This window comes from Meleagris gallopavo, chromosome 1 (genome assembly GCF_905368555.1).
Source record: "Meleagris gallopavo chromosome 1, MGAL_WU_HG_1.1, whole genome shotgun sequence".
In the NCBI taxonomy this organism is placed as follows: Eukaryota; Metazoa; Chordata; class Aves; order Galliformes; family Phasianidae; genus Meleagris; species Meleagris gallopavo.
The window spans coordinates 26385469-26398827 of record NC_139404.1 but is presented as its reverse complement, the minus strand read 5'-3'; the positions used below and the strand labels follow the sequence as shown (position 1 = coordinate 26398827).

General features: G+C 37.7%; 1 protein-coding gene across 2 annotated transcripts in view; it reads right to left on the bottom strand.

Annotated features, from left to right (window-relative positions):
* The window catches only part of SAMTOR (S-adenosylmethionine sensor upstream of mTORC1), a 30708-nt gene that overhangs the window by 16450 nt on the left and 899 nt on the right, over positions 1 to 13359 (bottom strand). For both annotated transcript variants that reach the window (XM_085219343.1, XM_010706831.4), the window contains exon 2: positions 5496 to 5637. In XM_085219343.1, coding sequence (XP_085075469.1) covers positions 5496 to 5637 — 142 coding nt within the window. The remainder of the gene's footprint in view (positions 1 to 5495; positions 5638 to 13359) is intronic.

Genomic DNA, 13359 nt, shown 5'->3' with positions numbered 1-13359 from the left:
TCTCCTTAATCCACCTCCTTTCTAATTCCATTGAAGGTGAGTTTCTCAACTAACTGCATTCATCAAGAAAGCACCAAAATAGCACTGTAGGGACTTTAAGCATTCATTTATTCTGTCCTCCAATCCCAAACAGACCATGAACAATTATCCTCAAAGATCCTGTAAAAGGATCTCCTAGATTTTACTCCATTCGACCAGACAGCTCCAGATTCTAGGAGAAAACATGGCTTTTATGGAAAATAAATGTAAGACCCCTGAACTTTTCTTTACCTTTTTTAGAGTTGTTTTTTGTTATTGTTTTTCAAATGCAGGGAACAAAGTGATATTTTAATTAAGAGAAAAGCTAAACAGAGTATTTCAGATATTTTGTGAATAACCTCATTAACATACTCCACGATATTTGTCGTCTTTGAAAAAAGTATCCTGTGATTGTTTCATATTCAGCTTGTGGTTTGCTGCAGAATCATAGAATGACCTGGGTTGGAAGGGACCTCAAAGATCATCAGGTTCCAATGCCCCCACCACATGCAGGGCTACCAACTTCCCCATTTAATACTAGACCAGGTGCCCAGGGCCCCATCCAACCTGGCCTTGAACACCTCCAGGGATGGGGCATCCACAACCTCTCTGGACAGCCTGTTCCAGCACCTCACCACTCTCATTGTAAAGAACTTCCCCCTGATATCCAACCTAAATCTTCCCTCCCTCAACTTTAAAACCATTTCCCCTTGTCCTGCCATTATCTACCCCTGTAAAGAGTTGACTACCCTCCTGTTTGTAGGCACCCTTTTCTAAAGGATTGATAAATAACCAATTACTTCCTAGCCTGTGTCTGTATAGCTGATAGTATTTGGAACAGTTAATATCATTGTTAATTTCAGTCCAGCCTATGTAAATTCTTCCTTGCTTGGTCTCATTTGCAAATTTAATAAACATACTGTATTCTAGTAGATTGCTAATGAAAATATTGATTAGTAACAGATTCAGGGACAGGCTTACAGAGCTTTTTCTCAGTAAAACAAATATTTAAGATAAGCTTCTAATATCCATTCTCTGCATTTTTTTCCAAACAGTTCTACACTCCCCTAACAGTAAACTGACCAAGACCATATTTCTTCAATGTACTGAAAACTCTCAAAAAACTTTTTTAAAAAAAATGCAAGTTTAAATAATGTTTTGTCACAATGGCTATTTCAAGCTGATTCTGTTTTTTCATTATTTAAAAAAAAAAAAAAGAACCGCCAAGTCAACACAAGTTCTAACACTGATGCAAAAGCAACAGAAAGAAGCAAATCAGCTGGTTTAGCTTATTTTGTTCTAACTAGAACCAGAACAGGCTGGCATTCATCGTCCATACAAAGGTTCACCAGGCTACCTATGGCAGCAAAAATTAGAAGTTAGGATAACTAGGGTAAACAGTCTTATCCATCCCACTTTGGTTTAAGCTCTGTGTTGAAATAGAAATTACATGAAATAAGTGTACATTTCCAAACATCACTTGCTACACTGCATTCAATTTTCTGAAAATACAGACAAAAGAAAGGGAAAGACAGCTGAGTGTGGTCCATGCTTTCTACAACACCACATGAGGTTTAACTAAACTGCATCTGGAAGGGGACAAGGCTTTAAGTTCTCTCTTCCCATGCTAAAAATTGTATCCTATTGCCCTGAAACAGTCAAACCACTCCAGTACAATGTGGCATATGGTCAACAGCACAGTCTGCCACTTACAGCGTTAGCTTTTGTTTTCTAGAATCTGCACGTGTGTCATCTAAATAAAAAATTAATGAAGTAAAAGAGAAGGTTTTTTTCATCTGTTTTAAGAATTAGCATCACAAGATGTGTTCTCCCCGTATGTTCAACTAAAGAGCAAGATACACCTTTTCACAAGGAGAACCCTGCAGGAAACATCATCTTGACCATGAAAATAAGTATGTATTCTATATTCTCTGATTTACTTTACTGGGTGCTTGGTTATACAAGAATACAAGAAAAAACAATGAAAGATCAAAAAGATCTTTCTTCCTAGCTAGTATCACATGTATTAAAAGATCTTCCTTAAAAGGAAAACAAAAGCCTGAGCTATCCTTTCTTCAACACAGATACACAAGTGGTTCCCAAGTATTTTCAGCATTCCACTCTCAAATGAAACTTCATTCAACGGATCAGCTACCTTCCTGCTGCCATGGTGACACTCAGTTAAAGCACTCAACAAAAGCTTTCAATGAAGTTTCACATAAGTGAAGTTCTCTTGCATGCAATTAAGCAACTAGACACAAGGAGGAGTAAGGACAATGGGGCGCGCCATCTGCGTGGCACACCTCCTGGCTGTTGACAAGGAACAAAAAAATGCAGAAGACAAAGTTGATCTGCCATGTTCTAGTATTTACCATTCAGGCCTCAGTTTCCACAAAAGAAAGAAGAAACTTTTTTTTTTTTTTTTTTTAAACTGATGGGAATCTCCTGGCCCCTGAATGTTGCATGCAGAAAAGATCTGTGCTTGAATTGAAGCTTTACACCAAGTGCATCTTAGTGTCTCCTATCAGGTGGATTCTATTCCTAGCATGAGGTCGTGCTCCCAGGCCCAAACTGGATATTTATTTGTTTACTCTGTAAATCTTATAGGAACCATAAAACCAACTCCCCCCAAAAAACACACAACAAACAAACAAGAGAGACAATAAGCCTCAGTACACAGGACATCAACTGTTCCTCTGGTGTCAACGTGCAACATTATCCTGTCCTGCAGGGAATGAAACAAGCTTGCCACCAGCTAAGGGCATACTATAAGGGAATACTAGTTAGCTAAAATTGCTTTAAAAAAAAAAAAAGACAGTTGTTTTTTCCCAATACAATACCACATATCAACTAACAATCAAGTTGAAAAAAATATCAAGCAGTGTTCCCTGGGAATCAGTCCAGGGTCCAGTACCATTAGTATTTGCACAAATAACCAGAACATGAGAGTAGTCACTATTTCTCTTAACTGCTCTGCAAACAATGCCACACTGGACAGAGAAAGAAGATGTAAGAAAATCCAGTATTAGAATTCGATATAATTTCAGGGAGTATTAATTTAGTAAAAGTAGTCCAAAGGTCAAAGTTTCCATAGAAGTAACAAATAGTACAAATACCTAGCAACTGAGAAAACCTGTTAAAAAAAAAAAAAAACAACAACCTGGCAGTTGTGGATCACAAGTGAGCATAAATCAAAGGCATATCAATACAAAACAAACAAATGAAAACAATAAACAGAAAGCCCACCCACCAAGATCAGTTGCGTAACAAGAGTTTATTACAATCTCAATAGTTATCTCTTCAGTTTATTCACCTCCGACAAGGCTAGTGTAATACTTCATCCAGTTTTAAGTGTAGTTTTTTCAAACTGATTCACCTCCTCTGCAACTGGGACAAAGTTACAGAAAACATGCCCAAGAAATGTAAGAAATACTTAACCATGTTTACTTAAGCTAAAGAATCAACTGGGAGCTGTCTTGGTCAGAGCAACCACAAAACGGCAGAGTCCTCAATCCTTGGTGAAGTCAGGAAAAAGGTCAGCAAAACTGCTACCTTGGACTTCTGCGGGGCAGATGCTGAACTGTTCAGGACACCGGTAGGGAGGGTCCCTAGGGAGTCAGAAGGCCATCAGTATCCTGGCTTTTATCAGAAACAGTGCAGCCAGCAGGAGCAGGGAGGTGATCGCCCCTCTGTACTCAGCCCTAGTAAGGCCACACCTTGAATGCTGCGCTCAATTTTGCGCCCTTCACTACAAGAAAGACATCAAGGCTTTGCAGCGTGTCCAGAGAAAGGCAACAAAGCTTGTGAAGAGTCTGGAGCACAACTCTTATGGGGAGTAGCTGAGGGAACCGGGACTGTTAAGTCTGAAGAAGAGACTCAGGGGAGACCTTACTGCTCTCTACAGTTGCCTGAAAGGAGGTTGTGGTGAGGTAGGGGTTGCCTCTCCTCCCGCATAACGAGCGAAGGAACTAGAGTGAATGGCCTCAAGTTGTGCAAGGGGAGGTTGAGGTTGAATACTGAAAAGGCTTTTTTCTCAGAAAGAGTGGTTAAGTGCTGGAACAGGTTGCCCAGGGAGATACTGGAGTCACCATCCCCGAGGTGGTTAAGGAAAGAGCAGATGTAATATTTAGGGCCATGGATTAGTGGGCATATTTGGCGGTAGGGAGACATTGGGACTAGATGATCTTGAAGGTCTTCTCAATTTTAATTATTCTATTGTTCTATGAACTATTGATACAAAAGGAATGGGTTTCAAATATTTAATAAGAGCCTGCTATAGAGAGAAAGAAAATAAGGTTGTTATTGACTTGCTCCACTTCCATCAAGCACAGAATACCTTGAGTTGTCACCAGGTTGATGTACTCTGTATTAACTGTTTCACAGTCCATGTCCCTTCCCTTCACCCCCCTCCCCCCCCGATTGCTTGTTTTATGGGATCCAAAGATCTCTGCAATAAAATAAGATGTAGTAATGTCATCCTTGCTTTTCTTCTCTTTCTTTTGCTCATTACTTTGTATCAGTCACATATAGGATGACTATTCCAAGACTAGAAGAGAATGGTAATCTGTTAATATTTAATCTATTCAGATTTAATCTACACTGATTTTTAAAGATTCCAGGGAAGCCGGAAACCTCCACTGCTGCAGCATTTTAAAGACAGACTAACAGATACCTACAAAGACTTTATTACATGTAGTTGAAACACTTCCTCAAAGTCGGATTGATTAAAATAACTCTTATATCATGGTGGAAATATTGAAGTTTTTCTAAACATCTAGATACGCAAAGACCTCACTCTTAGACTTACATCATCATCTTCCTCTGTCTAAAGACATTCCTGGAGGCAGGATTGTGCATAAAGTCTTTTTCAGATAAGATTTCAACAGTATTTTTTTTTTGTTTTATTCTGCTGTACAGGTTTCACAGTATGCCTCAGATGCCAACCACATGTAGGAATCCTAAGTGACTAACACTTATCCTATTTTAGACCTCCGTTTCCTCAAGGATTGAAATAGTTTAGTTGAACTCAATCCAGGATTTTACTATTAGGGCATGCAAGAAGTTTAAAATCCATGTAGTTACATGCACAAGTCAAACCCACACTCTGTTCAGCTACACTCATTTCATTAGTTCAGTTTAGATTCAGATGAACGCATATAGCATTACTTCTTAAATTTACTTGCAGCTTTAGCACATGAAGAAAAAGAAGTTGTTTGCTGAAGCTGCTTTAAAAAAAAAAAAGATCTAATTTTAGAAGAAACTACTTCATTATGGATTTACAGTTTATAAGTTGGAACAGAAAGAAGGTTTATTGTTTTATTTGTTTTATTTGTTTTTATTCTATTTGTTTTAGGAACCAATACATCATTAACATTTTATAGAACAAATGTTAAAAATCAGCAAATAAAAAAATCTGTATTGTAAAGAATTACAAATAGAAACACACAACCACATATTTCAAAGACATGAGGACTTACCTGCAACACCATTCAATTCGGCCTTCCCCTTCACAAGTTTTTGCCCAGTGATTATCTGCAAGGTTCTTCATTGCCACAGCATATTCACAGAGAGTTTCCTCATCCTCACAGTGTTCACGCCAGATTTTATCAAAGTCTCCCACTGAGCAAAACAACAATAAAAAAAAAATACTGCACATTAGACAACGTCTCTCATTATCTTCATGGCAAAGTCCCCATCTTCCAATTAAAGAAGTTACATAATGCTGTAAAAGATTACTTTACCTGCATTTAACAAAATGAGGCCCCCTTTCTCTAGTCAAACACAAAACTTCACCAAGGCTTTGGAGAAGGGACTATCAGGGACTTAAGAAGCTAGCAACATTCTCAGAACACTGACTTTGTTCACCTCATTCCGTGAAATTAAAATTACTGGGAAATTCTGCTTCCAGGTTTCTGTGGACAGTGACAAATATTTTTAGAATTGAAATACTGGAAGGTCTCCTAGTTGCATTCATGTTTGCAGTAAGTACTCTGCACAATATTACACAGAAAAATGCTCAAATGAAAGTTTAATCAAGACTACAGATTTCTTTGGATACACTGGAAAAAGAATTCAAGACTTCACTGATATCTGCCTACGTAGTCAGTATCAATAAATTAACTTTTAAGCAACAGTACTGAAGAATCAAACCAATTACAGTGGACAAAAAAAAAAAATCAGACAAATTTGCCAATTTCCACTAACAGTTTTATTTTCATGTTCCTCATCTCACTAAAAAAAAGTCTTGTAGGTTAAATTCTAACACACTTAAGTAATTAAACATGATGATTTTCCCACTTCTGCAGGGAAGTACCCACTTCTTCTAGCTTGCTTTACATAATGTACTGCCAAACAAAAACAAGGTAAATGCTAGTGGAGCAAGTTACAACTCCTGTTATAGTTTCTACTGCATGAAAAACTTTGGTATACTTTACTAAAAGACTCTTCTGCCATAAGAAAAAAAGATAGTGCTCACAGGTATGATCTTCACTAATTCCTTTTTTATTTCTTAATCACAAATGCGTGCACACATCTAGTATGTGTATATATATATATATATATATATGTATATATATATATTATATATAGATTAAGATATATATATATATATATATCTGCAGAATAAAAATTATGTATTGATTTTGCATGCTCACGCTGATACAGCTAGCAGCAAGTTATTAAAAGCTAAGGTACACTCTGAGATTTGACTCTGACAACAAATACTTAACAGCATGGTTTCAGAACCAGTCTTGTGGCCCCTTAATATGACAACGAAATACTTACAAAGTGCATCAATCATAGCTGACTACAACATCTGCTAAAGTCATAGGTTCTCCACAGCACATCATTTTCTAAAACAAAACCAAAAATCCACTAATATTTACTTAGAATACATGAATCCCTCAAAATAACTTCCACTAACATTAATAGTGCATGCAGAATAGTCAATCACACCACCAAACTCAACCACAGAGCAATCACCTGTCACTGAAACCTGTCTCAAACAACAAGTTAGTCACGTAGACGTTATTTTTAAATGACCCTAATTACAAGATAGTTTTAATTTTGGGGAACAGCAATAGACAGGTAACGTTAGCTGTAAGTTCTGGCAGTGAAAAACATTTTTTTGTACTAAAAATTGTACAGACTCAGACAGAACACCCCTCATTCCACACTGATTTATAAGAACTAAAGGTCTCCAGTACAGCCAGGGAAGACCAAGTCTAGTGTTCTTGACAGGCCAATCCCACACTAAATCCTCTCTTCAAATGGTCTGCTTCTTAAAACAAAATCCTGCTTTCTTCCATTCTAGATTCATTGTTTGGTTTGGTTAAACTTTAAAAGATTATTCTTTATAGAATGTTAAATACAATTGTCATTTGGGGTATGTTACACAAATAGGAAAATTAATAAGTTGTTTTTTGACTAAGACTTCTGACAGAATACATCAACTCAAATGTATTTTAAACACTGTTTTTATGTATAAAACAGAGTTCAGCTTTGCTAAAAACAGTATTTTTCATTTGAGCATGGGATAAAAACCCAAACAACTGATCTGATTTATTTTCCTTCAACAAGTAATAAAACAGCTAAGTAAAGTGGAGTTAAACATACTATCTGCACCCAGGAGACAACTCTGGTAATTATGCTTTTCCTTAATTCCCTTGCTGCCAGACAGAGATGACTGCACTATCTCAAAACAAATGCAAGATACTTTGCCTGTCAGCAAACTAGATCTAATATCCCTAAATTTATCTGAAACTATGTGCTTTAGATTGAAGTAGATGCCATGTGGTATTAGATCCTAATCTCCCTTACCCCCCAGAAGAAATACTTTGTTAGGACTTGAGGAAGACTGCAATTACACAGCTATTATGTTCTTTTGCTAAATTACAATTTTCTGAATTTAAGAGTAGCTGTAAAAAAGAAAAGTCAAAATAAGGGTTTGAACTTCTGGCTACCTACATGATAATATGAATTGGTAATAGCAAAAGATGAAAATGGGGTGAATTGCGTCTATTTGACAGCTCAAAGCTTTCCTGAGCACACCTTTGGCTTCTATGAAACAGAAAAAAAAAAAAGCTTAACACACTGACTAACAATGAAAGAAACACAAGTGACACGTTCATATTTGTCCAACTGTGTTAATAAAGCTCTGTGAATTGCTCACTGTTGAAAAGGAACCTATGCCCACATTTACAAGCACCCATGACAATGCTGGCTGACTTCAGCTGACAGGCTGCTAGCCACGGCTGTACCTAGCAAGCAAGACCTTCCAGCTTCCCTTTTTGTTGTTGTTGATGCCAATGCACTGTGGAATGAAAAAAATCCATCTCATTTTTAGCTTCCTAAGACTGCCTCTCATTTATTTGCTGCAAACAGTAAACAAGCTTCTCCAACATGCCTATCAGTACACGGGGAAAGAAACCCTACGCCATGAGCTGGGCTAAAGCCGAAATCAAATTCCTATGAATACTTTATGTGATAATAATTCTTTATTAGCAGTAACTCATCACTTGAAATTCGGCTGCACTAATAGATATCTGGATGCTGTGGCAGTGATTAATTACACAAGGAATATTAGTTAACACTCTGCTATTTAAAACTCTCAGTGTATACAAGCCAAACCAGAAACCTACTAACATCTGTCTTACTAAAACAAAAAGTTGGTATTTCTGCTTCGCTGCTGACCAGTTTTACACGTCTGGATACAGAATGTGAACTTCAACTCAGACAAAGTTCAAGCAAACAAAGCCAATATTTCTGTCTTCTCTGACTAGTGCTTACTTTACATTTCCTAGGATTTACCTGAAATGTCTCACAATAAAATCTCATTTTACAATGCAAAAATATTGCAAGTACATATATATTTTTCATTATATATACACCCACGTACACATATACATTAACATATACCTATATAGATACTAGACAAAGTCAGACATAGGATACCACAATTGGTAGAAGTTGTACGTGTGAATCTAGTACCTGCTTCTTCACACAGACTTCCAGAATATGTTCCATTTGCTATTTAGGGTCAGCTTTCATCACCCTGAAGAATGATTTCTGTCTCCAATCTACCATAAATCACTTAAAGGACTGATGGCTGTCACACAGATGTGGAGAGCCCATTAGCAATGGCTGAAGCAATTACTGCCCGCAGATGTTGACCGGCCTCTCTCTTCCCCAAATCTGATTGAGGGACCAACTACATGCAGCACTTAACACAACCAAAGAGATAAATACATTCACATGAAACTGCTTTTAGAAGACTTGTGTAAGCATAGGAACAAAAATCTGAAGCAGCTGAGGCAGAGGCACAGGCACAGATTTCACTGTGCTGAACATGCATCAGGAACATTGTTTTCTCTGCAAAAGCGAAAAGAGGAGCTGAGAGGGAGGTCACATACAGTTGCTTGTTCAGTGGATTCAAGTCTTAGTGGGCATCTAAAACCTGTGGGCTAGCTAAATGATGCCAGTGATTTTATTAAATGCCCCTATCATCCTGTAAAACATTACAAGATTTCTAATACAACTTCCACTCAAACTGTAAAGACAATTGTATCTTCACACTTACATCACAGAATACATTACATCATATTTCTAATGGAATGGCATTTAGTTCGTCGTTTGAAAATTTAACAGTATCCCCAAATGTTTCTCTCTTCCACAAAATTAATGCAAGTGGGGAAAGATGAACGGAGATCACTCTTTATACATACATTTGTCCAGTAAGCCAGTTTCAAGTTTTCATCAAAAAAGGAGTAACAGCTGCTAACATATCATGTAGAGCTCAGTGACAGTTTTCCTGTCCTGTGAAAAACGTGAAACAGGAAACATTTTGAAATAGCGACATCAGGAAGAATTTAAGCTTTCTCAGGGTTTTTTCATGAAAAACATGAGAGGAAGAGATCATAAAGCAACTGATTTCTGAACAACACTTTTCACATCAACGTCTCCACTAGTTACCTACTCAATGTCTTTACTACTGTACAACAATTTGTGGTTCTAAAACTTCTTCCAAGTCTTCCAACAGGAAACAGTATCACTTTCTTTATGATTCAAATAAGAAGTACAACATGAATACAAAACCGATGTGCACACAGCAAAATATTTCCTAAAACGCCTTCACAGATCCCTCAGAATTTTTCCACTTGTACTAGGTGTAGGGTTTCCAGGGAGAAGTAGGCCACTGCAAAACATCTTCCCAGACTATATATATAACTCCATAACTGAGGGTCACGCTGTACAGGAAATGTTTACTACTTAAATAGAGGTCTGCATATTACAAAAGGAATAGAAAGAAAATGCTGTCTGTGTGTGAAGAAGGGATTTTTATACCACAGTAAAAACTAACCCTGCTTGGCTATTATAAGCAATTGGAAACAAGCAAGCTAATATTACATTGCACATGCTCAACAGTTCCTGACAAACCACTCAATCTGCTCTACCAAGCCTGTCTGTGAGGCCTGTCAGGTGTCACCATGCTGCAACCAAAGCAGGGCTGCAGATACCATAAAGGTGCACGTTGGAAAACACTGCAAACTTTGGGTCACCTGTGGTACCAAGCAACAGAACCATGAGAAACTAATCCTCCAAACTGTCAGATTTTTCCAAATTTGGGTTAAAAAACAAACAAAAAAAAACCAACCACAACCAAACAACTCAAAACCTAATTTCTGTACTTTCCAAGTGCTTATGTCAAGTAGTCAGAACTCCGAAGTTTCCCGTAAGCAAAAAGCTAAGCACTTGAGAGCTGTTGTCTCAGCTTTTGGATTTCACTCTGGTGTGTGAAGTAATTAAGACTCAACTGATCCATTTGGATAGGAAACACAAGCAGAACTCCAGAGAAACACGTGGATTCTCTATGCTAATGGGATCAATTCCTAGTGAACACTTGCCACCTCAGTGTGCTTGTTCTCACTTGAGAATGTTTTCTTTAGGCTTACAGGCTAACCTGAAGAACAATGTGTATTTTTAGGAACCACTAGACAGGTTTTGGCCATGTCTATCACTGCCTTAAAGGAGTCTGACACAACTTTTTAATGATTAGCTAATTCAGTTGACGCATTCGCTTAGCACAGAAAAGAATTTAAGCTGATCCATTTCAAACACAGTAAATGCTTGTCATAAATACACTGGCATGGACCATGACATTACATTGTCACAGTTAGGTTCAGTTTCAACAAATTTCAGGAGTTTGTGGCTTTTCATTACGAAAGGACTGCCTAGCCCCTGAGATGATGTGATGAGATGACTGAACCTTCCTCTACTGATTCCTTAGAACTTGGAGAAAAAGTTGTGATGAATTGCTAGTTAAAAAATACTGCTTTTGCACTTGGACGAGTACGTGACCTTTTTAGAGAAGTGTTACCTTGCAGTTCTGAAGTGTAGTGCTGTAAAGTTTGCATTTTCCAAAACAAGAAAGAGAGAACTATTGTGGGAAATAAAACCAGCAACTGTGCTGACCATAAGCAAGGTAGGTGATAAACAGTCTTACCTTCTGTGACTGTCCCATCACAACACAGGCCTCGCTAACAGCAACAAGACAAGTGAATTCTCAAATAAATAAGCTATTAAAATCAATGCCATATCATTTCCACCAACTTCTCTATGTCTCAAGAACGCATGTATCCTCCTTCAACACTTCTAGCATGGTAACATGATCATATTACAGTATCAAGGGTTTCCCTAGATCTCTCCACCCTATGCAACATCATCGTATATCCTTCAGAAAGGATATACGATATTCAACGTGCTTTTATTTTCCCTCCAACAAATTAATACAGATAAAGCACAAAAGTCCACGCAACAGCAATTCTAATACATTCTAAAATGTTTGCTTACTTCGATGAAATGGAAATTAGTTACATAGAACTCCAGTAAATGTGAGAAGCAGTATTAATTAAAACAACAAAAAAACAATACAAGACTGGAATAATGCAAACAGCTGTGTTATCGCTCTCTATGGAAGTGGATGTACTGCACTGTGGAAGCAATAGGCTTTACCTGCATAATGAAATGTAAGTATATAACCAAGGATGAGTTTTGTTTACTTGTTTTCGGTGGGTTTTCTTTGTTTTTGATCCTGGCTTTTTTGTACACTCACTTCTAATTCCAATTTTACCAAGAGATTACAGATTGTTTAGTTATTTTTTGCTTCTTTAGCAAACTGGCAGCTTTGATTTTGTCACAGTAATGTACTTGCCAAGCTGTGTATTACAATACAAGAAAGAGGAGGAGACACTTCAGAAGTCAAGAGCTCCCAGTATCATGATTTGAGAATGATATTGAAGTAATTTCAGAAGAAATTCTCAAGCCCGCTTTTAGAAGCGGAGAGGAATGTGAGGAGAAAGACTCAGAACTTCCCTCCACAAATGAAATTCTCAAATTGAAATAACCTGATGGATGAAGTGCTACTCCCACAAATCACAGACAACTTATATATTACTGAATGAGTACGAAATCCGTGGACGCTCCCCTGCTGTGTAGATGTGATATTAATTATTTGTTTTCTACACCCTGTCCATGAAAATACTCACAGTGCTGCTAAATTAAGTGACTAGAAAATTACTGTAAAATTTTCAGTAACTCACAATTCACAGGACCTACCAAAGTAAATCAAGGTACTATTTTTTCTTTTAACTGACGACACTGAGCTAAAGATAAAGCAACTTTGCATAATAACCTGCCCTTTGCTGAAAACCCTTACACTGATTTCCATATAATTTAGGCTTCCATCTAACGCAATTCAGTTGATACGGAGATAGCTCACATTTCTTGAAGTTAATAGTGCCAACGTTTGTCCTTTTTAATCTGCATACACTCCAAACTAACAGAAATGTGACCTGCTGATAGGCAGACCCCTTTGCCAGGATCTTACTGTTTAAATACATTGCGTTCCTTCAACCAAATACCAGGCAAACACGGGAGATCCTTCCTTTGGTTTTGGCTCACACTAAGGCCAAAACAAACAATGACTCTTGATCAGTGCCTCCATAGGTAGTTATCTGCCCAAATGCTACAGACAGGCTGTTTGTGTGGGGATTCCAAATCCAGAAAGCAGTCCAACCTTGTTTCTTTAACAGATGTGTCATGGGAAGACACGTAGGAGCTGCAAGAACTTGTGTCTAGAACAGCAACAGTTCTGATTTTACTTGTGTCCTTCTGGAATAACAGAACCAGCTGTTTGCCAGGCCACCAAAGAGCTGCAGGCTCACTAATAGAATGAATGGATGATTTTTTTGCTAATCTGCGTTGAACAGATCATTGCCATCAACCTGAGCAGCCCTGCCTGCTCAAGTTGGAGCTTGATCCCTTCCAACCCAAGCCGCTCTATGA